The sequence below is a fragment of the Conger conger genome, chromosome 10 (genome assembly GCF_963514075.1).
Source record: "Conger conger chromosome 10, fConCon1.1, whole genome shotgun sequence".
In the NCBI taxonomy this organism is placed as follows: Eukaryota; Metazoa; Chordata; class Actinopteri; order Anguilliformes; family Congridae; genus Conger; species Conger conger.
The window spans coordinates 24,957,655-24,982,999 of record NC_083769.1 but is presented as its reverse complement, the minus strand read 5'-3'; the positions used below and the strand labels follow the sequence as shown (position 1 = coordinate 24,982,999).

The 25,345-nt window shown below is 40.1% G+C and overlaps 2 protein-coding genes, 1 long non-coding RNA gene and 1 pseudogene across 3 annotated transcripts; 1 reads left to right on the top strand and 3 right to left on the bottom strand.

The window, feature by feature from the left end:
• LOC133139505 (signal peptide, CUB and EGF-like domain-containing protein 3) overlaps positions 1–25,345 on the top strand; it is a 370,116-nt pseudogene that overhangs the window by 278,128 nt on the left and 66,643 nt on the right.
• On the bottom strand, positions 1,459–8,073 carry LOC133138307 (class I histocompatibility antigen, F10 alpha chain-like). Its single transcript, XM_061256944.1, has 7 exons — positions 7,959–8,073; positions 5,648–5,908; positions 4,578–4,844; positions 2,631–2,921; positions 2,418–2,528; positions 2,275–2,336; positions 1,459–2,174 (listed from the first exon to the last, which is right to left on the bottom strand). The coding sequence occupies exons 1-6, from the start codon at positions 8,011–8,013 to the stop codon at positions 2,326–2,328; spliced, it is 996 nt and encodes a 331-aa protein (XP_061112928.1). The 5' UTR covers positions 8,014–8,073; the 3' UTR covers positions 1,459–2,174; positions 2,275–2,325.
• On the bottom strand, positions 10,065–12,491 carry LOC133138314 (uncharacterized). Its single transcript, XR_009709715.1, has 3 exons — positions 12,131–12,491; positions 11,988–12,049; positions 10,065–11,887 (listed from the first exon to the last, which is right to left on the bottom strand). It is a non-coding gene; the product is annotated as an uncharacterized LOC133138314 (long non-coding RNA).
• On the bottom strand, positions 13,102–18,907 carry LOC133138310 (uncharacterized). Its single transcript, XM_061256946.1, has 4 exons — positions 18,534–18,907; positions 16,024–16,287; positions 14,972–15,242; positions 13,102–13,549 (listed from the first exon to the last, which is right to left on the bottom strand). The coding sequence occupies exons 1-4, from the start codon at positions 18,586–18,588 to the stop codon at positions 13,495–13,497; spliced, it is 645 nt and encodes a 214-aa protein (XP_061112930.1). The 5' UTR covers positions 18,589–18,907; the 3' UTR covers positions 13,102–13,494.

The following is a 25,345-nucleotide window of genomic DNA, read 5'->3' as shown; positions in this document are numbered from 1 at the left end:
CTACCGGACTTCCCGCATGGTGTACCGACTATGAGACTGCCTTCTGCGGTACTGCGCTTTGGTTTTCTGGCTGGATATTTATGTGTATTAACATTGCTTGTTTTTGACTACGCTCTCTGGATATTCCCCAAATAAAGCCCTGATGGGACTTTACTACACTACTGTTTCTGAGTCATGGTCCAAACCCCCCACGCACCTGTCTCACTTTACCTGTGATATTGACTTGTGTATTAGGATGTTTTGTTTGTCTAGGTAAGCAGTATTTGGCTTGGTAAGCAGTTTGTTCATACATTTGCGTGTTGCGGTACTACAATATAAAAGAAAATCCAATGATCAAATAGGCCCTGGTCCTTTGTTGTGCAGGTTGCAGGTGAAATTCTACTTCCCTCTAGGATTTTCCAGTGCACTTATCCCTGGTTATGGGTATGCACTTTGCACTTTGTTGTATGTCGCTTTGTAATGTAACAAGGCTGAGACTTAGCAGTGGGTGGACTTTCAAGCAAGACAATGACCCAAAGCATACTTTAAAATCCACACACATGGTTCTCTGACCGCAAAATCTATGTTTTTGCAATGGCCATCTCAAGCACCGGACCATAATCCAATCAAAAACCTGTGGGTAAACTGAATTTGGGCAGCTAATGAGCACACACCCAAGAATGTGAAGGATCTTGCAAGGATCTGCATCAAGGAATGGCCTGAAATCCTTCCAAATGTATTCATATAGTCCTTTTCTAGACACTCCAACACTTTACGGTGATTGGGGGGAAACTCGCCTCAATCACCACCAATGTGTAGCACCCTCCTGTGTGATGCAATGCTGCCATTTTGGGCCAGAACACTCACCAGCGGAAGCAGAGAGGCAAAGAACATTTTTGAATTTTTAAAAAAATTAGGTGGCAGGTTGAAAGAGCCAGGTTTGGAATTTAGCCAGGACACTGGGGAACCCCCTACTCTTTGCAAAGAGTGTCATTGGTGCAACATTGGTTCAGGAGGTAAGATAGGTCATCTGGCAGGAGGGTTTCAAAGTATCCCTGAGCAAGTCATCTAACCCCCAATTGCTCCTGACAGATCCTGACAAGCTGCTTGGTGCCTTGCATGGCAGCCAATTTTCTTTGTGTGTGTGTGTGTGTGTGTGTGTGACCTGTGGTCTGTCGCACCGAGACTGTGGAACAAACTGCACCAACACGTTCAAATCCCAGCTTCTATGCCCTTGTTTTTAATTCTATATGAGAATTGTCTTTGTTATTGTTTTTGTTGTATCTTCATGTATTATTATTACAGGACTGTGCATGTTTGTTTTTTTCACTGTTCTTATTTTGTACATATATAGTAAGTAGAAATTGTACAGCGCAGTAGTCATTTTAAATGTGCTTTATGAATAAATGTGACTTGACATTGACTTCCTAAATATCACAACGTGTACAGTAGATATAGAGGCTGCAAGTATTCAGAGCCTTTACTTTTTGCAGACTTTATTGTGTTGTAGATTTAATTTTAAATGGACAAAATACAATTTACAATCCCATCAATCTACACACAATAGCCCATAAATACAAAGTGAAAACATTTTTAGCAAAACTGAAATCTCACATTTATATAGGTATTCAGACCGTTAATTCAGTACTTTGTAGAAGCCCCTTTGAGGGTAGTTCTGCCCAAGGATTTCTATTTTTGTCTCATCACACCAGAGAATATATCCTCATTCTCTCAGACCTCAGCTGCTTTGTAAAGTACAAGTGGGCTGTCATGTGCCTAGCCACTCTATTATAAAGGCCTGCAGTGCTGCTAAGAAGGTCATCCTTCTGGCAGGTTCTCCCATCTCCACTTCCAACGCTCTGTAAGAGTGGCCGTTGGGTTCTTGGCCACCTCCCTGGTGAAGACCCTTCTTGCCTGGTTACTCCGTTTGGCTGGACAGCCGACTCTCCTTCCTACTCTTTTTCACTCTCATTCTCACACCCACACTCTCATTCTCACTCTCACATCCTTCCTATAATCATTTATATTATTATATATTTTAATATATATATACAGCATGTACATTATATACAAATGAACTTGACAGGTGAAATAGAAAAAGAGGTGCTGTTGCCTATATGTTGATGTACAAATAATAGCCTGCACTTGTGGCATGAAGATAGAGGAGCGTGAAGCTGTGTCTTCTGACTCTGAAACTGAGAGGACAAACTATTAGTGATACATCTTCTAAAAGGGCAGAAGAGCACACTCTACTGTGAACACTGCTGAAGATAAGTGCAATACGTTTTCACTTACCTTTAGCAAGCAGCCAGGATGCAGAGTCAATTCTCAGGGTGGTCTAGGAAACTACAAAGTGACTGCAAAAAGACAAAATGATCAAGATAAAAATGTTTCACCCTTTCCCCATTCAAGACATCCCCATGAATATTGCCTCTCACCTCTGCGCCTCCTCTTATAGATGACAAATAAAAGGATGGTAGAGACAAGAACCAGAAACAGCACTACAGCCAGAGAACTGATGACTGCAACATCTGAGCCTTCCTCTGGTTCTGTAAAACAGAGCATTACAGTGAGATACTCAATGCAATGTTCCACCCTGTCCCAATGATTCCACAATAATGTGTTGCAGAGCATATAATTATCTGAATTACCCCAGTTTATGTCCAGCTTGTTGTTCAGAGTAAGATGTGTGACAGAGCAGGTGTAATGATGTCTCTCTCTCAGTTCCTCTGAACGGATACTCAGGGTCCTCCTTGTCTGGTAGGTCCCGTCTCCATTGGGTAACACCTTCCCCAGAATCAGCTCCTCATCTGGGATGGGATGCCCGTCTCTCAGCATGGTCAGGTTGATGTGTCGGGGGTAGAAGCCCGTGGCCAGACAGCTCACCTTCATTTCTCCAGTCTCAGTGCATGGCTTGTGGATCAGCCTGACTCTGGGGCGCTCTGGAGGGGCAAACAGCAGTGCATTAGCCAGAGAAAGGGCAGTTATAGAGCAATGCAGGGAAGCACAGGTTCCTCACATGGGATACAAATGTCCACCATTTTGTTAGAAAAGGACTGTTACATAAATGTAACAACTGCACAGCGTAGCACCCACAGTACTGCAACATACACTCACTGAGCACTTTATTAGGAACACCTCTATGCCTACTTATTATGTAACCAGCCAATCGAGTGGCAGCAGTGCAATGCATAAAATCATGCAGATGCAGGTCAGGAGCTTCAGTTAATGTTCACATCAACCAGAATGGGGAAAAAAATGTGATCAGTGACTTCAACCGTGACATGATTGTTGGTGCCAGATGGGCTGGTTTGAGTATTTCTGTAACTGCTGATATCCTGGCATTTTCACGGACTACAGTCCGAGACAACAGTCTGAGCGTTCACTCAGACTAGTTTGCAAAACAAAAAACTTGGACAGAAACACCTTGTTGATGAGAGAGAATGGCCAACAGAGAATGGTCAAACTGGTTCGAGCTGACAGAATGGCTACGCTAACTAAGATAACTACTATGTACAATTGTGGTGAGCAGAAAAGCATCTCAGAATGCACAACACATCGAATCTTGAGGGGGATGGGCTACAACAGCAGAAGACCACGTCAGGTTCCACTTCTGTCAGCCAAGAACAGAAAGCTGATGCTGCAATGGGCACAGGTTCACCAAAACTGGACAGTTGAAGACTGGAAGACGTAGCCTGGTCTGATTAATCTCGATTTCTGCTGATGCATACAGATGGCAGGGTCAGAATTTGGTGCCAACAGTATGAATCCATGGATCCAACCTGCCTTGTGTCAACAGTCCAGGCTGCTGGTGGTGATGTAATGGTGTGGGGAATGTGTTCTTGGCTCACTTTGGGTCTGTTAATACCAATAAATCATCACTTGGAATGCCACATACTATTTGAGTTTTATTGCTGACCATGTGCATCCCTTCATAGAGCTATATATTCCCCATATTTTCAAGCAGTGGTTTTTCAAACAGTGTGCTGTGTGGCAAGGTCAAGCGTGCCTTGGATTTTTGAAGGACCAAATACATTTTTAAATAGCCATACTAAAAAATCATTTTATATGCTCTGGTATTGTTTCTTAACAATGAAAAACATTAGGCCATAAGCACTTATTTCTAACTTCTACTTCGGATTCCTATTTATTTAGTTTGACCACAGAAAGAAATGGGGGAGGGGGGATTATTACTTTGCTGTACATCAACATTAGATTTTTTCATAAATGGTGTGTGTGTTCGTGTGTGTTGTGCAGTCATTGCATTTGGATACTTTAGAAGATATGGAGTTACTTCAGAATAAAAAGTTATATTCACCTGACTCATTGAAGCTCTCGCAAGTAAATCACCTGGGTCTGGGCCTTAGTAATCATCTTTTTTAAAGTAACAAAGAATGATCCAAAAGGGTTCTCAATTTTTTGCACAGGGCCCTTTTCCTTTATTATCATGTATAAAGAGCAAAAGATTTTTGCACCCCACTGTATGTCTGCCATTATTGCCACAGGTTATGTAACAGTCCAGCAATTCCAAACTGTGCAGGATATCAGGGTATAAAGAACACATGCTTTAGTTAGGCGTTTGTGGAAGATTACTTTACCTTTTCTAAACACAATGTTCTCCTCTTTCTCCATATAGTACTTCAGTGTTTTGATACAAATAGGTTGATAAACATTTGTATAATCCATTAGATAGGATTCTTCTTTCTTTGTGGTCCACATAAGCTGTGGCCATAGAGGGTTGACTGTGCAAGCATGCATGTCGTAATGTGTCACTTCAACTCCATCATAAGCTTCCCAAACCATGACCAGGCTGGGCTTGTCATTGTCCAGCACACATCTACCCATCCCCTGATGAACATGAACTCCTTCAAAACAAAGAGAATAGAAGAGGCAAATAAGCCAAGATTCAAACATCAACCTATTTACTTTCTTGATATGATTTAATTAAAATGCAATGTGAATATTTGTAGTTTAGTACCCTCATCAATTTCATGTGTGACCTAAAGAATACAGTTATATATCAGACTTTGTTGAATGTGCAACATCTATTGAAAATGTCCAATGCCAAAACTTTGAACATTCATTCATAAAAGCCCTCTGTCTTACTACTAGCTGTGATTGGAACTAATTTCTGTGAATGTACCAATTAATGCTGGTTTATATTTCATCAGGAGACCGTCACTGCAACCAGTTTATACTTCAGAAACAAAATATATTCTTAATTAAACAATGACAATTGCAATGTTGGGCAACATTGGAACATTCATCAACATTCTGCGATTTCAGTATAAACCAGCCTTTACCCTACATTTACTGGATTTATTCAGCCCTGCTATCGTCCTTTTTACTCCAGGTGCTATAACTGGCTTTATGTGTCAACCTGCATATGGGCTTCATCTATCATTTTTGAGCTGTGTTTTTTTTAATCCCAGATTTCTTTGTCGTTTCCCACAATTAATTCAGATTAGAGGGTCACCCAGTCTCTGAACAATCCTCTGACTGAGCAAACAGGAAATGTACCAGTATGACCAGCCACCATGCTGTGGAGAAACCATTGCCCTTCTGTATAATACTTTAATGAAGTATCATGTGGCAGTACAGGCCACATCCACATTCAAAAGACCAACATGTACATGTTAAACATCTGGTAGTGTGGCACTCAGCTCACCTGCAGCATGATTGGAGAGGAGGTTTACACGGTGTGCTGGACTTCTCATGTAATTATAAATGTCTTCCATCACAATCTTTGCACCTTCAAGGATAATATCTGGAACATTTTTTGAGCTTGGTAGGCTTCGAAAGATCACTGTCTTCATGTTGTGTTCATAGTATAGCACCTGCATATCATCCAACATAACCACTACACTGAATTCTGGGAATTGGGTCTGTCCATATATAAATGTTGCAAATGCCCAGAGAGAGTGTGACCCTGTGGGGAACATCAACAATCATTAGTAGTGTTGTGAAGGCAGGATAATATTTGTTTAATGACCAGAAATATGTATTGCATTATATTCTAAGGACTTTCCTATACAACTGGAAACATGTACTGCACATACAGCACTAAATCCTTAGGTCTGCAATCAAACTTTGCAAGGACAACTGTCTGTGTGTGTGTGTCTATGTCAGTGAATAAAGTAATCTTACATTTTATTTCCACATAACAGATAATATAAAGGACTACATAAAAATAAACTCCAAAAGAAAATACACACTAAGAATGAAAGGGAAAGATTAATCTCTCGCTTCAAGGCTTCATTCATAAACTTTCAAGTCCAAGCCAGGGTCCAGACTGGGTCTAACAGGTAACCAGTTGGGGTGAATTGTTTGGTACAGTAGAAATAAATATGACAAATAAAACTGCTTTGCCACTACAGTTGCAAACTGGCCATAATTTCTTACTGGATAAAATTAGACACATTAACACTAAACTCATTCATTTTCCTATTTTAGGGCGGCACGGATGGTGCAGTGGGTAGCACTGCCGCCTCATGGCAAGGGCAAGGAGGTCCTGGGTTTGAATCCCTGTCAGCCAGGGCCTCTCCTTGCGCAGTTTGCATGTTCTCCCCGTGTCTGCATGGGTTTCCTCCGGGTACTCCGGTTTCCTCCCACAGTCCAAAGACATGCAGGTTAGGCTGATTGGAGAGTCTAAATTGCCCATAGGTATGAGTGTATGAGTGAATGGTGTGTGTGCCCTGCGATGGACTGGTGACCTGTCCAGGGTGTATTCCTGCCTTTCGCCCAATGTATGCTGGGATAGGCTCCAGCCCCCCTGCGACCCTGTTCAGGATAAGCGGGTTAGGAAAATGAATGAATGAGAATTATTTTAATAAGCCAATTGAATATTACAATTATTCATGTCATATAAAAAACACAACTGGATTCAACATTGAAATTGGTGCTGTTTCATTCGGGTAATTCTGATTAATTAGTGCTTAACTGGAGTTAATCGGGCGTAGAAATCATAGCTTAGACCTCCATTGCTACGACTGAACTCTCTTTACATTGCATTTACATTCATTGCTTTAATAGAAGATTTGGTGAATGGCGTAGGTACTAGGAGAGAGCGCATCTTCAAAGACTGAGCCAATTTCTTTGTTGAGGCTCACGAGTCGGTAATGACCAGAGACCGTATAAAAATGGTTTCGACTGCCCAGGCACCTCCTTCTGAGTTTGTGCACACTGGAGCCAGAAGATCCACACAATGGTCCTGTCCAGTACCAGAACATGTCCAGGTGCTTTCCGTCTTAACCTTCTTGGGGACTGGTACAGGACAGTGAAAATATATCACTGTCGCCTTCCTGGGTAATTGACAAATAATAGGACATTTTTCGCATTAGAAATGGATACTCATAGTTACCATACCTATGTTTAGGTAAGGTGGACTGCCTAGATTTAAGATTTGAGAAACCCTCTTGTTCATGTTCCATTTGAATGTGTTATTTTCAACAAAATATCACCGATCACCGCCGAGATATGATGTGCTTCAAAATCATTGTTGAATTGCACTACAGCACGACCATGGGATCTTTTTTTTACTAGCATTTTGAAGAAGCTTGACAACAACTTTCATATCAAGCAGGTTATCAGCTGAAATCAGATCAACTTAGCCTGTCGGTACATGCATTGCTCGGGATTACATTATGTTACAAATTAAAATTAATACCTTTGACTACCGTTATACCTCCTTTGTATGAACTGGCTTTGGTTTTACAGTAATAGGCTATTAGGCTATTCGTTGTTTTTTTTATATTAGACATTTGCATGAAAGCAAGTAGGGTAAAAGTTAAATTCGCTAAGTAAACCCATTCCTATGGAAATGAATGCTACTTAACCTCATAAACATCCACAGCTGTCAAGTGTGTGGTTTCCTTTCAATTAAGTTAGTGCTTTACTTTCGATTTCAATTTTCATGAATAAATGGCTATAGGTAGCATGTGAGCATTTGCATCAAGTACATAAATAACGAGAAGTTTTACCTGTGTTAACAGCTGTAGCCTGTAACAGAAAAAGAAGCACAGTAATTCCTTTCATAGCTTCGAACTTCTCAGAAAGCCAACACAAGTCAAAACTCCTGGGCTAACTGTGTTTTGCACTCTACGTTGAACTGTATACGGAAATCCCCCCAAATTTCCGCCGCATGACGTAACTCATCTAAAAGGCAGGACATTTTTTAAAATCCCTCCAACACCTGAAACATTTGACATATATTAACATATAGACATACAGCACAACATTTTTGAAAATACAATGCTTTTGTCCTCGCAAGAGGAATGGCAGCCACAGACAGAAAATACACCATGTAAATTCCATCATGGCTTACCCAAGACTGACATTGGAACATTTACTGTATAATGGGTCTACTCGCACTACCGGTTACATTGAAATCTATTCTCATTGATCACTAAATTATCTGTACACCTACTTATTCATGCAATTATCAAATCAGCCAATTGTGTGGCAGCAGGGCAATGCATATAATCATGCAGATACGGGTCAGGAGCTTCAGTTCAAGTTCATATCAACAATCAAAATGAGGAACAAAATGTGATCTCAATGACTTTGACCGTGGAATGATTGTTGATGCCAGACACGGTGGTTTGAGTATCTCAGAAACTGCTGATTGCCTGGGATTTTCACACACAACAGTCTCTAGATTTTGCAGAGAATGGTGTGAACAACAAAAAAGATCCAGTTCTGCAGACAGAAACGCTGTGTTAATTAGGGGTCCAAGGAGAATGACCAGACTGGTCGAAGCTGACAGGAAGGTGACAGTAACACAAATAACCACACATTACAAAAGTGGTATGCAGAAGAACATCTCTGAACACACAACATGTCAAACCTGTGGATAGGCTACAGCAGCTGCAGCAGAAGCCTAATACAGCAGCAGAAGTCTAATTAATACCTAATAAAGTGCTCACAGTGTGTTTGTTTGCATATATTTCTTGCCCATCATTCATTTTGGAGTCCACTGTACAAAATATGCATTTCTGGATTTTACCTTCCTCTCCCTACATGGAGTGATGGCTCTGCAGCAGTACTGAAACAAACAGCTGTTTCCCTCAGGAGGGCAGAGAACATCATGAGGGTGAGGATATGCGTGTGCGTGTGCGTGCACGCGTGTGTGTGTTCGCGTGTGCGCACGCGTGTGTGTGTGTGCATGCTTGTGAAGCATGTCCCACTGTCTCTTCACTGGACAATCCACACACCGCGGGCCACAGCAAGGTCCGTCAACAGATCCTCTCGCTCCAAACCACAGACCTGCCTGGTGCAGGCAGGCAAGTCTGAAATCTGAAATCTGCCATTTCTGTCCACTGACACAAATGTCTGGCTCAACAGAAACTTGAGTTTAAGTACTTGAATACAATACAGTTTCTACAACAGTTTGCCTATTGGCCTGGCTGCAGTGCTGTCCAATTTAATGAAGTTGGAACAGGTCACCACCTATAGAACCAATTAGAACCTTAAATTGTTCATCACACCTTGCCACCCTGCATGGTAACGGGCTATCACATTATCTAAAGAGCGACACCAATCAAAGAAAGAAGAATGTTTATTTAGACTTTAGCAAGGTGGTCAGACTTCAGTCCTGGAGGGCTGTAAATGTCTCCTGTTTTCAGTGTGTTGCAGCACTTGTGATTACTTCTCATCATAGATTGGCCATACCTTGATTCCAAAACCTAAACCTGCTAGAAAGGAAACAGCAAAAAATCATCTTTTGACAGTTTAGCAACTAATTTGGACTAGGACTGGAATAGACCTGATTGACAGAGGGGGTCCGCCATAGAGAACAGCCGTAGGAATACAGTACAGCAGATGGCAGGTTTGAACAGACTAAACATTGGCCTTAAAGTTCCAGAATGCACTACAGTGTCCTTACACACTCTGAAATAACCCTCCAAGATGCACATACATATAAGTGTCTATATAGTACAACAAGGACATCATAGATTCAGCATCAACACAGATTGAAATGGAAAGGTAATGTGAACTGATGTCCCATTAAAGTTGATCCAAGCAAATAAATCAAGGAAAGTACATTTGTTGCCATTTTTTTATCATTTATTCGTTGTACAATTATGAAAAATAATAATCCAGTTCAGCTTTCACCCCCAAGACAGGTCAGGGATGAGTACCCTTGATCTGTGAAGCTTTTCAAACACTCGCCAGATCTCTTTTTCCCACAAAAAAAGAAGGGGCGACATGGCTCAGGCAGTAAGAGCAGTCGTCTGGCAGTCGGAGGGTTGCTGGTTCGCTCCCCCTCCCGGGCTGTGTCACAGTGTCCCTGAGCAAGACACCTAACCCCCAATTGCTCCTGACGAGCTGGTCGGGGCCTTGCATGGCAGCCAATCGCCGTCGGTGTGTGAGTGTGTGTATGAATGGGTGAATGGAGAAGCATCAATTGTACAGCGATTTGGATAAAGGCGCTATATAAATGCCTGCCATTTACCACAAACGTGGACAAAGAAAAAAATGAAACATTACTTACATACATCCATATACATAAATATATTTATAAAAGCAGAATCATTCAAGTATCAAAATACAGATTGCTAGGGATTACTTTACAATCCAATATCATTCATCTCATTATAGCCATTATCAATATTACAGATTAGTCCCAAGGTACTACCCATCACAATTAGCAAATGTGCAAATGTCAGAAATGAGCCAGGCTGATGAAGGAGACTGGTGTCCATTTTCACAAGCCCCAGTACCATGGAGTACCTCTGAATCACACACAATTTACAAAAGACGTGGCAGAAACTCGCCATAGTTCTTGGGATCCGACCGTGTTTTTTGGTATGATGGTTAAAATTGTGAGCATAACAAGATGAGGTCCTCTTTGAATATGCGTTTTCATGATTCTTTTGGATAAATCGTTATTTATCCAAAAGTTATTCACATCAGCCTGAAACAGTTTAAGCATCAGTACCGTTAAAACACAAAATGAAAGAAACGGCTATTTTAAAATCCAGAAAAGGCATTCAGAAAAATAATTTACATTTAAAACAGTCAGCTCTGAAGGTATCTCAATCCATATCAGGCCATGTGTGTAAGAATTACAGTTCTTTTATTCATATTTCCCACATTTTAGGGGAACAAGTAATTGGACACTTGGCTGCTCAGCTGTTTCTTGGCCAGCCTCATCTCTGAATCATTCGTTCGCACACACACTTGATTATAGGTTATCCCAATGTACTCCAATCAATAAATCTGCCTCTTAAAGACATACAGAGGACTATAGCAATACTCAAATATAACTACTAAGAGTCAGGAATGTTGAGGATAAAACAAGCCCATAAGAAATACCACAACAGCTTCGCACTTTCACTTTCACATGTATACTCCAGTAAATATTTTCAAACTTAATCTGAAAGAACCTTATCTAATTAAATATTGAGAGAATATATTATCTTTTGACAGTTTTGCAACTCACCACAGTGCAAAGCCTCCACTTGGACTTGGACTGGAATGGACCAGTTTGTCAGAAGGGGTCTGCCTACAGTTAGGTTTGCCCACACCTGAAGCTCCTCCCACATGACTTCAAGTGCAGCTCTTAAGACGATTCTCACCTTTAACCTCATCACACCAGAAAGAACACCGCAGGAATATGGCACAGGAGATGACAGGATAGACGTCTCTCTATCATAAAGGCTTGGCGTGCTGCTTAGATGGTTGTCCTTCCAGCAGGTTCTCCCATCTCTGCAGAGGACTTACAAAGAGTGGCCGCTGGGTTCTTGGTAACCTCCCTGATGAAAGTCCTTCTTGCCCGGTTCCTCCATTTGGCTGGACGGCTGTCTCTCTCTCTGTATATGTAGGCTATATGTTGATGCACAGATAATAGCCTGCACTTGTGGCGTGAAGATAGAGGAGCATGAAGCTGTGTCTTCTGACTCTGAAACTGAGAGGACAAACTATCAGTGATACATCTTCTAAAAGGGCAGAAGAGCATACTCTACTGTAAACACAGCTGAAGATAAGTGCAATACTTTTTCACTTACCTTTAGCAAGCAGCCATGATGCAGAGTCAATTCCCAGGGAGGTCAAGGAAACTACAAAGTGACTGCAAAAAGACAAAATGATCAAGATACAAATGTTTCACCCTTTCCCCATTCAAGACATCCCCATGAATATTGCTTCTCACCTCTGCGTCTCCTCTTATAGATGACAAATAAAAGGATGGTAAAGACAAGAACCAGAACCAGCACTACAACCAGAGAACTGATGACTGCAACATCTGAGCCTTCCTCTGGTTCTGTAAAGAGGTAGTAGTAGTGTTAGTGTACTATAGTGACATAATCAGTATATATATTATACACAGGCCATGGCGTTCATCTTCAAACTACCTCAAGCTACTAGTCTTAACAAAAATAATTGGGCAAAATATTCTTCCACTTGGTGGCACGGATGGTGCAGTGGGTAGCACTGCCGCCTCACAGCAAAGAGGTCCTGGGTTCGAATCCCGGTCGGCCGGGGCCTCTCCGTGCGGAGTTTGCATGCTCCGGGTACTCCGGTTTCCTCCCACAGTCCAAAGACATGCAGGTTAGGCTGATTGGAGTCTAAATATACCATAGGTATGAGTGTGTGAGTGAATGGTGTGTGTGCCCTGTGATGTATGCTGGGATAGGCTCCAGCCCCCCTGTGACACTATTCAGGATAAGCGGGTAAGGATAATGAATGAATGAATGAATTCTTCCACTCTATCCCAATGAGTCTACAATAATGTGTTGCAGAGCTTATAATTATCTGAATTACCCCAGTTTATGTCCAGCTTGTTGTCCAGTGTAAGATGTGTGACAGAGCAGGTGTAATGATGTCTCTCTCTCAGTTCCTCTGAATGGATACTCAGGGTCCTCCTTGTCTGGTAGGTCCCGTCTCCATTGGGTAACACCTCCCCCAGAATCAGCTCCTCATCTGGGATGGGATGGCCATCTCTCAGCATGGTCAGGTTGATGTGTCGGTGGTAGACGCCTGTGGCCAGACAGCTCACCTTCATTTCTCCAGTCTCAGTGCATGGCTTGTGGATCAGCCGGACTCTGGGGCGCTCTGAAGGGGAAACAGCAGTGCATTAGCCAGAGAAAGGGCAGTTATACAGCAATGCAGGGAAGCACCGGTTCCTCACATGGGATTAAAATGTAAATTTTGTTAGAAAAGGACTGCACAGCGTAGCACCCACAGGAATGCAACATACACTTACTGAGCACTATATTAGGAACACCTATATGCCTACTTATTCATGTGATTATCGAATCAGCCAATCTGCCTTGTGTCAACATTCCAGGCTGGTGGCGGTGGTGTAATGGTGTTTTCTTGGCAAACTTTGGGTCTGTTAATGCCAATCAATCATTTCTTGAATGCCACATCCGATTTGAGCTTTATTGCTGACCATGTGCATCCCTTCATGGCCACAATGTACTCCTCTTCTAATGGCTACTTCCAGCATGATAATATCACAAAGCAAGTCGTCTCAAACTGGTTTCATGAACATGACAATGAGTTCAGTGTTCCTCAGTGGCCTTCCCAGTCACCGGATCTGAATCCAATAGAACACCTTGTGGATGAGCTGTGATAGAACAGAAGACAAATCTGAAGAAATTGTGGGAGGCAATCATGTCATGGAACAGAATCTCCAAAAAAATTATTTCAATATCTTGTGGAATCCATTCCACAAAGAATTGAGGCTGTTATGAGAGCAAAAGGACCAGTGCTCAGTGGGTGTACAAAGCCACTGCTATCCAGAAAAGGCAGTCAGAAAATATTTTTACAATTATATTTAAAACAAAACAAAGGGCAGGTTGGATCCAGGATACTCTCCATGTAGATGAACATAAACCACGATAACAAAATGATTTAAAATGTATTAAATGTCAAGTTAAATGTGAATGTATTGGGACAGTGACACAATTTTGGTTGTTTTGGCACTGTATTCTAGCACATAGGATTGGAAAATAAACAATTAAGATTAATGAGATTAAAGCACTGTCAGCTCCGAAGGTATTTAAATCCATATCATGTGTGTGTAGGAATTACAGACCTTTCATAGCTACATATTCGCCATATTTTCAGGCAGTGGCTTTCAACAGTGTGCTGTGTGGCAAGGTCAAGTGTGCCTTGGATTTTTGAAGGACCAAATACATTTTTATATAGCCATGCAAAAAAATCATTTTATATGCTCTGGTATTGTTTCTTAACAATGTACAACGTTAGGTCATAAGCACTTATTTATAACTTCTACCTCTGATTCTTATTTAGTCTATTTGGCTGCGGAAAGAAATGGTGGAGAGGGGATTATTACTTTGTTGTACATCAACCAGGCAATAGCATTGCAGCCAAGACATATTGTAGCAATGTTAACACTCAGCGTAGTTTTACATTGATTTCAGTGTTGTACAATGGACAGGTTGCACATATGTTAAGACCGGTGCTCATTCCATGTTGTGCAATTTATTGCGACAATCTATTTCTGTAAATCTTTTTCATCAATGGCTTGTTTGTATTAACACAGTATATAATAGGCAGTTTGATGGAGGAAATGAATCATCTTCATTCTGACATCCTTGGACAACTGTTTAGAGGAACCTATGGTTGTTGACATGAGACAGAACAGCCACTGCAGTTGGATACTTCAGAAGTCATGGAAATTTCAGCGCTGGAATTAGACTCACTGAAGCCCTAATGAGTAAATCACCTGGGTCTGGGCCTTAGTAATCATATTTTTTAAAAGTAACAAATAATAATCCAAAAGGGTTCCCATACTTTCGCACAGGGCCTTTTCTCCTTATTTTTTTATGTATAAACAGTAAACAATGAAAATAAAAAGCAATCTTGCTTTAGAATTTCAGAAAGGTCTCATGTCCCAAATTTCTGCACCCCACTGCTATTATGTCCACAGGAAATGTAACAGTCCAGCAATTCCAAACTGTACAGGATATCAGGGTATAAATAACATGTGCTTTAGTTAGGTGTTTGTAGAAGGTTACTTTACCTTTTCTTAACACAATGTTCTTCTCTTTCTCCAGATAGTACTTCAGTGTTTGGATACAAATAGGCTGATAAATATTTATATATAATTTGACAGGTTTTTTCTTTCAGTGTGGACCACATAAGCTGTGGCCATAGAGGGTTGACGGTGCGATTACGTATGTCGTAACGAGCCACTTCTGTTCCATCATAAGCTTGCCACATCGTGACCGGGCTGGGCTTGTCATTGTCATTGTCCAGCACACATCCACCCAGCCTCTGATGAACATGAACTCCTTCAAAACAAAGAAAAAAAAGAAGCAAATGAGCTAAGAGTCTCAAACATCAACCTACTTCCTTGACATGCTTTCATGAAAATGCAATGAGAATATTTGTAGTCTAGTGCCCTCCTCAATTGCATTCGTGACCTAAAGAATATAAATATCAGATTGTGTTGAATGTGCAACATCTATTGAAAATGTCCAATGCCAAAACTTTGAATACTCGTTCATAAAGAAACATTCTTAATGCCCTCCATCTTACTACTAACTTCTGTGAATGTACCTGTTAAGGCTGGTTTATATTTTGTTGGGCAACTATCGCTGCAATTTATACTTCATAAATTAAATATATTTTGAATTAAACAATGTCCAATGCAATGTTGGGCACCATTGGAACGTTCATGAACATTCTGCGATTTCAGTTGAGTAAAGGAGTATAAACCAGCCTTTACCCTACATTTACTGGATTTATTCAGTTCTGCTATCATCCTTTTTATTGCAGATGCTGTAACTGGCTCTATGTGTCAACCTGCATATGGGCTTCATCTATCATTTTTGAGCTGTGCTTTTTTTAATCCCAGATTTTTTATCGTTTCCCACAATTAATTCAGATTAGAGGGTCATCTAGTCTCTGAACAGTCCTCTGACTGAGCAAACAGGAAATGCACAAGTATGGCCAGCCACCATGCTGTAGAGCAACCACTGCCCTTCTTTAATGAAGTATCAAGTGGGCCACATCCACATTCAAACGACCAACCTGTACATGTCAAACATCTGGTTGTTGCACTAAGCTCACCTTCAGTGTGATTGGAGAAGAGGTTTACATGATAGGCTGGATTTCTCATGGAATTATATGTGTCTTCCATCACACTGTTTGCGCCTTCAAGGATAAATTCTTCAGCAACATTTGTTGAGCTTGGTTGGCTTCGAGAGAGCCATTTCTTTATGTTGCAGTCATAGTAGAGCACCTGAAGATCATCCAACATAACCACTCCACTGAATTCTGGGAATTGGGTCTGTCCGTATATAAATGTTGCAAATACCCAGAGAGAGTGTGACCCTGTGGGGAAACATCAACAATCATTAGTAGCGTTGTGAAGGCAAGAGAATATTTGTTTCATGACCAGAAATATGCATTGCATTACATTCATAAGACTTTCCTATATAACTATACTGCACATGCCGCACTAAATCCTAACGTCTGTTACCAAACTTTTCAAGGACAACTGTCTGTGTGTGCGTGTCTATGTCAGTGAACCTTACATTTAGATCTAAATAATCTAAGTAATTCTACATTTTATTTTCACTGAACTGATAATATGAAGGACTACATAAAAATAAACTCCAAAAGAAAATGCATGTTAAGAATGAAATTAAAGATTAATCTCTTGCTTCAAGGCTTGAGACTTCATTCATAAACTTTTAAATCCACGGCACGGGACATTGGAAATATATCACTGTTGCCCTCCTGGGTAATTGACAAATAATAGGAATTATTATTGGTGGTACCTATGTTTAGGTAAGGTGGACTGCATTGACATAAGAAAGAGAGAAACCCTCCTATTCATGTTCAATTTGAATGTGTTATTTTAAAAAAAATAACATTTGTTTTAGGACTTTTTTTCTTCTAACAAAGATCTCTACAGATAAAATTTGACCCATAACACCACAGATAACATTAACATTTAAAAAAGAAAAACACAAACAATTTATTCTAGGAAACTGATGCTATATTGACTCTTATATTGTTCGGTAAATGGTTTGGGAACCATAAAATATAAAAAAGTGTTTGTATGGCTATGAATGGATAATTAGTTAGTTACAGTATGAGGTAAAAACAAATAAATAAATAAAATTATATGAGGTAAAAACAATATTGTGTGTTTTGTGACAAGTTAAAACATGGGTCAAATTTGACCCACTAACACAAAAAGTGTTTGCCGCTTTCTAACACATTAGGAGGGTTAAACACAAAACGCAGAGTGAAAACTAAACCAGCTTGGTTACAGAAGAGCCAACAGAGTTGAACTCATGTTTGGATTGGTTAGACTTTATGCCAAGCATCATTTTGAGAACAAGCACAAGAAAGAACAAGATTATTAAAGCATACTTCCCGGGTGGGCTTAAGGGCATACTATGCAGGATATTTTCACCTTGCTAATATTATAAAACAAAGGAGAGATCTGCATAGAAGAAGGTCCTTAACCTTGTCAAGCAGAAAAAGACAGAAAAAGACTCCATGCGCTAACCTTGCCAGAGGTGGATGCACCAAGTAATAAACCTGGGTTCCAATAATTATGGAACCTTGATTTGGGTTAAATCTATTTTTTTATTAAATTAATGTTTGATTTAGATTGGTTCCACTGAAACATGAATAAAGTACAGTATTTGTCTCATGTTCAGCATTTTACGTTTATCGCAGTAATTATATTGTTTATTTTTTTATTAAGTTTTTTTTTTAGCATTGCCAGTGCATTAAAAAAAAAAATTAATTTAGTGCGAGAACAACAAAGTTCCCTCTTAATTATTTCCCATAAAACATATTAGTTTAAGCATGAATTCTAATTCTAATTTAGAAGTAAATCGAAATTAAGGGCGGCCACTTCCCCCATCTCACCCTACCAGGTTGACCACTAAAGACCACGGGTGCGTTTCCCGATAACGGTGTCTCTTAGCGCTTTACGAAGGCTCTCTAAGGTTTACCTTACTAAAGTTGTTTACTTTTCTACGGTTGTTCACCGAATTATCACTTAGGCGGTTGCTTAAGGGATAGCTTCTAGGCCCATAGACTCGCTCTTAAGATCGATTATGCACTCCATGCAGCGACTGATTTGACTACGTTATGAGAGGAAGTAGTGTTATTTATGAATAAAACACTGCAGGAATACTTACAAATTTGCATTGATCACGACTGGTGGGAACGTATTAGTCGAATTAAAAACGTACAAACTAAATTATCCAACCGTACGTCTAATTTTCGCCAAATTATATATACGGTAAGTGATACGGTTAGTACACGATCTTGCAATGCGCATTCTTTGGCATGTCCTGTTTTATTTACATTATTTTAATATCTTTGTCATAGTGCCTTAAATTAGGGTGACCAAACGTTCTCTTTTACCCGGACACGACCTCTTTTTGGGTCCGAAAAAAATCTGTCCGGGGGGGGGGGGGGTTTACAAATTCCTTCAAATGTCGGGGTTAGTGCTAAGTTAGTGCTTTGCTTTCGATTTCAATTTTCATGAATAAATGGCTACAGGTGACGTGAGCATTTGCATCAAGTACATGAATAACTAAAAGTTTTACCTGTGTTAACAGCTGTAGCCTGTAACAGAAAAAGAAGCGCAGTAATTCCTTTCATAGCTTCGAACCTTATAGAAAGCCAACACAAGTCAGAACTCCTCGGCTAACTGTTTTTTCCCACTCCTGCGTTGAACAACTGTTCAGGGAAACCCCCGACGACAGCGACGACGATTGGCTACTACAGTGGTCCTGTAATAAGTTTTAAAATTAAAAAAATTAAAAAATGTTAAATCCCTCCACCATCTGAAACATTTGACATATGAGTTCCAAAACGCGATAAGCGCCATTTAAAAAAATCAGTACTGTATTTCGTCACTACTGATAACCCCATATTCAATTTTCCGCAAAACGCGATATTCGCCGTGTACACTGTCCTGTTTACTCGCTTTTTTTCCAAACCGCGACAAACACCAGTCTCCTTTTTCTGCAGAACCGAACAGATCCACTCAACCAATCACAGCGCGCCATTCCACTTCGTGTAAACAGTAATGGCGGCGCCCTGTATGCAGCCGGCATCCTAGAGAGTTCTCGATATAAGTAGTGATTAACAGGAAATACAAGGGATATCGTCGTGTAAATCTTTTTTCATAAATGGTGTGTTTGTGTGTGTGCAGAGTTTGTGTTAACACAGTATATAATAGGCAGTTGAGAATCTTTTTTTGACTTCTCCTTCTTGGTGGAAATGAATCATCATCATTCTGACATCCTTGGACAACTGTTTAGAGGAACCTATGGTTGTTGACATGAGACAGAACAGCCACTGCAGATACTTTAAAAGTCATGGAGTTACTTCAGAATAAAAAGTTCAGCCCTGGAATTATACTCACCGGAGTCATTGAAGCCCTCACGAGTAAATCACCTGTGTCTGGGCCTTAGTAATCATCTTTTTAAAAAGTAACAAATAATTATCCAAAAGGGTTCCCAAACTTTTGCACAGGGTCTTTTTCCTTTTTTTTTAAATCATGTATAAACAGTAAAAAATGAAAATAAAAAGCAATCTTGCTTTAGAATTTCCCACTGCTATTATGGCCACAGAAACAGTCCAGCAATTCCAAACTGTACAGGATATCAGGGAATAAAGAAATATGTGCTTTAGTTAGGTGTTTGTAGAAGGTTACTTTACCTTTTTTAACACAATGTTCTTCTCTTTCTCCAGATAGTACTTCAGTGTTTGGATACAAATAGGCTGATAAATATTTATATATATATATATCATTTGAGTGTTTTTTTCTTTCAGTGTGGACCACATACGCTGTGGCCATCGAGGGCTGACAGTGCGGTTATGCATGTCGTAATGTGTTGCTTCTACTCCATCATAAGCTTCCCACACCATGACCGGGCTGGGCTTGTCATTGTCCAGCACACATCCACCCAGCCTCTGAAGAACATGAACTCCTTTAAAACAAAGAAAAAAAAGAGGCAAATAAGCCAAGAGTTTCAAACATCAACCTACTTTCTTGATATGCTTTCATGAAAATGCAATGAGAATATTTGTAGTCTAGTGCCCTCTTCAATTGCATTATTGAAAATGTCCAATGCCAAAACTTTGAATATTCGTTCATAAAGAAACATTCTTAATGCCCTCTGTCTTACTACTAGCTGTAAATAACCTCTGTGAATATACCTGTTAAGACTGGTTTATATTTCGTTGGGCAGCCATTGCTGCAACCAGTTTATACTTCATAAATGAAATATGTTTTTAATTAAACAATGACCATTGCAATGTTGGGCAACATTAGAACGTTCATGAACATTCTGCGATTTCAGTTAAGTGACGGAGTGTAAACCCGCCTTTACCCTACATTTACTGGATTTATTCAGCTCTGCTATCATCCTTTTTACTATAGATGCTGTAACTGGCTCTATGTGTCAACCTGCATATGGGCTTCATCTATCATTTTTGAGCTGTGTTTTTTTTAATCCCAGATTTTTTTTATTGTTTCCCACAATTAATTCAGATTAGAGGGTCATCCAGTCTCTGAACAGTCTCTGACTGTTCAGGAAATATACCAGTATGACCAGCCACCATGCTGTAGAGCAACCAATACCCTTCTGTATAATACTTTAATGAAGTATCATGTGGCAGTACAGGCCATATCCACATTCAAACAACCAACATGCACATGTCAATCATCTGGTTGTTGCACTCAGCTCACCTCCAGCGTGATTGAAGAGGATGTTTACACGATGTGTTGGACTTCTCCTGGAATTATAAGCGTCTTCCATCACAATGTTTGTGCCTTCAGGGATAAAATCTTCATTTGTTGAGCTTGGTTGGCTTCGAGAGATCACTTTCTTTATGTTGCGGTCATAGTAGAGCACCTGAAGAACATCCAGCATAACCACTACACTGAATTCTGGGAACTGGGTCTGTCCATATATAAATGTTGCAAATGCCCAGAGAGAGTGTGACCCTGTGGGGAAACATCAAGAATCATTACGAGAGTTGTGAAGGCAGGAGAATATTTGTTTCGTGACCAGAAATATGTACTGCATTACATTCTTAGGACTTTCCCATACAAATGGAAACATGTACTGCATCCTTAGGTCTGCAATCACACTTTGCAAGGACAACTGTCTTTGTGTGCGGTGTCAGTAATCTTAAATTTTATTTTCACGAAACAGATCATATAAAGGACTATTAAAAAAGTAAACTCCAAAAGTAAATACATGTTAAGAATGAATGTGAAAGATACATCTCACTTCAACGCTTGAGATTTAATTCATAAACTTTTAAAAACAGTACTTGATCAAATATGTGAAAATTCCGGACTGGGTAACCAGTTGGGGTGTATTGACTTCACAGTTTGGTACAGTAGAAAAACATATGACATATAAAACTGCTTTGCATTGATTATGTAAATGTATACAGTGGCAAACAGGCCATAATTTTTCCTGGATAAAATTAGACACATTAACACTAAATCATCAGGAACAGTTCTGCATTCAAGTTCCTTAGAGAATGGGCCTTATTTATTAAATGTGAGCAGAAGGAATTTGACCATGAATCAATTGGAAATGCATTTACAGAAATAATGTGATTCATCAAAGTTTTCAGATTTTCAGTCATTAGTCAGAGAAATGTCCCAAATGGACTTCACGATTGCTCTTAGCTTTTATTATTCCATTCATTCATATTTTGTTTTGATTTAGAGTATTCTAATAAGCCACTCGAATATTATAATTATTCATACATATAAAACGCAACTGGATTCAACATTGAAATGGGTGTTGTTTATTCTGATTAATTAGTGCTTAATTGGAGTTATATTTACATTTATTGCTTTAATAAAAGATTTGGTGAATGGCGCATGTGGAGAGACCGCACCTTCAAGACCGTAGTCTCACGAGTTCTAAATGACCACAGAATAATCCCTCCTGTTCCTAAATAATCTAATTCATGAGCATTGTTTACTAGTATAGTATTGATGCCCCAAAAATACAATATAATCTAAGCATGGTGTCCCATTTGTCCAGAAGTCATTCATAAAAATGGGATCTAAGAATTTAAAAAGTTTGTTTACACAGAGGTCCTGCTTTTTGATATTGATAAACAAAAGCATATTATTTTTAGCAGTGTCAGCAGCGGAATTAAGTGACTTGCAAAGCCAAAGAATTTAAAAAATGCAAGTATTCTGTTAATACAGTGTCATGGGATGCACTGACTGTCACTGAAATTAAGAATAAATTGTTTGAAATGTTGCAGTTCAATACATGGCAATACATCTTAAATTCAGAAAAGATAAAATCAAACTGTTTTCAGAAAACACCACTTTGTTCATGAAGAACGCCGATGCCAGGTAGACATGCCATGGATACTCAGAATTTTACAGTAAGAATTTGAATTATGAGATGGCAAACTCCAACATATACACTACTAGGAAAGTCCATGACATTCTTGAAGAACACTAAACCAGGTATCCTCCAAAATGGGAACTGAAATGCATTTAAATCACACTATTTTTAGGAAAAACCATTAGATTATAGAAGACCATCAGCACATGTAAAAATGGTAAATGGTTGGCATTTATATAGCGCCTTTATCCAAAGCTCTGTACAATTGATGCTTCTCATTCACCCATTCATACACACACTCACACACCGATGGCGATCGGCTGCCATGCAAGGCGCCGACCAGCTCGTCAGGAGCATTTGGGGGTGTCTTGCTCAGGGACATTTCGACACAGCCCAGGCGGGGGATCGAATCGGCAACCCTCCGACTGCCAGACGACTGCTCTTACTGCCTGAGACATGTCGCCCTGCCACATGTATATACAACACCGACACGGTTAATTTTTACTGTATGAATTTAGAATTATGGGATTGCAAAATCTTCCAAAAATGCCCACTGGATTCAATAGGCTACAAGTCAATAAAAAATGGTGCACAATGATACGAAGAACAATTCTAATTCTAGAGCTCACACGTCACACCACTAATTCTTAGTTTAATCGCATCATAAACTAGATTTACATTACATTAATGGAATTTGGCAGACACTCTTATCCAGAGCGACAAACAATTGATTAAAGTAAGCAGGAGACGATCCTCCCCTGGAGCAATGCAGGGTTAAGGGCCTTGCCGAAGGGCCCAACGGATATTATTGTGGCTACACAGGGGATCAAACCACGTGTACCAGTCATGTACCTTAAGCACTACGCTACAGACTGCCCTGCTTGAGGTTTCAATGTTGTAATTTCTGAATTACACAAGCACCACCGTGTGATGAAAAAACATTTTCAAAGAAACTTTACATTAACTGCAATGTTAAGCAGGTTGTAGGCCAAGTTGTAACCTGGTCCCCTCGGACTGTAGCCTAATGTTCATGCAATGCCAGGAAAGGCGAGTGCATGTTACGAATCAAACTTTATACCTTTGAAGCTTCTTTGTGTAAACCGTTATTAACATTAAGCGCAGTTCGCTATGAATCATTTCTACACAAAAGCATATTCCCATGAAAAGTAGGGTCATTTGAAATGCACTGAACCCATTTGTAATAACAGAACACTGTTTTACCTTACCCAACAAACATAGCCTACTGCTGTCAAGTGCAAAGTTTGCTTTCAACTAAATTAGTGCTCCAGGTTAGATTCAAACGATTGTGAATCAATGACTATATAGGCTATGCCATCTGAGAAAATACATCAAGTACATGGATAGCTAAAGCTTTTACCTGTGTTAACAACTGCAGCCAGTGAAAGAATAAGAAGTGCTGTTATTCCCTCCATAACGTCTGAAAAAGCCAACACCCCAAACTCAGTCCCGGGTTCCTTTAAACAAGGACCTTTAGCCGATTACACTCAGGTGCTCTCACCTGCCCCTATTTGGTTTCTTTGAGACTGAAACTGATAAGCGAAGTGCACAAAAGTCACGACTGACTGACTGGCATATTAAGGCAAGAGGAGACTTAACATTAGGTCAGTTATTAACTGGAGTTTTGTTAAAAAAGCAAAGTAGTCCCATTCAACTAAATACACGGATATGTTCCTACAGTCAGTGGCGATTCTGGAACTATACCAGGGGATGGGCAAGGGTACTTTAAGGGGTCCATAATCTATAAACATAAACATGTGTGCAATTGTCAAAAATAACCTATAAGGCATATCATATTTATTCATTTTATTTGCAAACAAACATTTTAACATTGTTCCTCAAGATACTGGAATTGAAAGAATTTGTGAACTGAAAAAGTACCGGCAGCATTGCTGACAATCTCCTGAGTGTATTACACAAATTTGCAGGCCTGGGCTCTGGCCCTGACAAGGAGGACTAGATGGATAACTATTCTGGCCCTCAAGGATCTCAGGTGCATGGGGAGACTTGGGTGGGGAGCTGTTTACATCCTGTCGAACAGCTGCAAGTCATGACAAATAATATTAAATTTTCTGGTCTAATAATTCCTTGGCATATTTGGCATTGAAACAGAGATGCATTAAAGGAGAGACACCTCATACCCACTGTGAAATATGGTGGTGGATCAGCTATGTTTTGGGGCTGTTTTAATTCTAAAAGTCTACGTTAAGATCAATGGTATAATGGATTCCATCAAGTATCAGGCCAGTTTGGCTGACAATCTAGTTGCTTCTACCACATGGCTTAGCCGTAGGTGACTTTCAAGCAAGGCAATGACCCAACGGATACTTTAAAATCCACACAGAAATGGTTCTCTGACAACAAAATCTATGTTTTGCAATGGCCATCTCAATCCAATCAAAAACCTGTGGGCTAAACCAGTGCTTGAAGTGGGCCGGAAGTTCTACATTTTACTCTGCGGAGTACCGGCACACTCACACTGTGCTCTGATCACTGATCGGAATCCTTGTTGCTTCAAACGGGAACCGGCAAGGGTTTGCTGATATCGGCTGATACACTTTCCAACACGTGAATAAGGAGTACTGGCACTTATTTTTTTCCACTTCAAGCACTGGGCTAAACTGAATATGGGCCGCTAATAAGCACACACCCAAGAATGTGAAGGATCTTGCAAGGATCTGCATCGAGGAATGGCCTGAAATCCCTCCAAATGTGTTCATATAGTCCTTTTCTAGACACTCCAACACTTTACAGTGATTTGGGGGAAACTCGCCTCAACCACCACCAATGTGTAGGCCCCTCCTGGGTGATGCACAGCTGCCATTTGGGCCAGAACACTCACCAGCTGAAGCAAAGAGGCAAATGTTTACAATGTTTTTGAAAATTGATTAAGGGGATGATTAGGTGGCAGATCGAAAGAGCCAGGTTTGGAATTTAGCCAGGACACATGGGAATGGGATCTTGTCATGGGAAGTGTCACTTGGTCGACATTGGCTCAGGAG

What these genes read in the sequence shown, in the direction of transcription:
- LOC133138307 (XM_061256944.1), bottom strand. Translation starts at nt 8,013, where the DNA reads ATGAAAGGAATTACTGTGCTTCTTTTTCTGTTACAGGCTACAGCTGTT. An exon ending in GAACATTGTGTTTAGAAAAG is followed by an intron (nt 2,922 to 4,577) that starts GTAAAGTAATCT and finishes TTGCCCCTCCAG; the next exon opens with AGCGCCCCAGAGTCAGGCTG. An exon ending in CAAGCTGGACATAAACTGGG is followed by an intron (nt 2,529 to 2,630) that starts GTAATTCAGATA and finishes TCTGTTTTACAG; the next exon opens with AACCAGAGGAAGGCTCAGAT.
- LOC133138310 (XM_061256946.1), bottom strand. Translation starts at nt 18,588, where the DNA reads ATGAAAGGAATTACTGCGCTTCTTTTTCTGTTACAGGCTACAGCTGTT. An exon ending in CTTCTCCAATCACACTGAAG is followed by an intron (nt 15,243 to 16,023) that starts GTGAGCTTAGTG and finishes TTTGTTTTGAAG; the next exon opens with GAGTTCATGTTCATCAGAGG. An exon ending in GAACATTGTGTTAAGAAAAG is followed by an intron (nt 13,550 to 14,971) that starts GTAAAGTAACCT and finishes GTTCTATCACAG; the next exon opens with CTCATCCACAAGGTGTTCTA.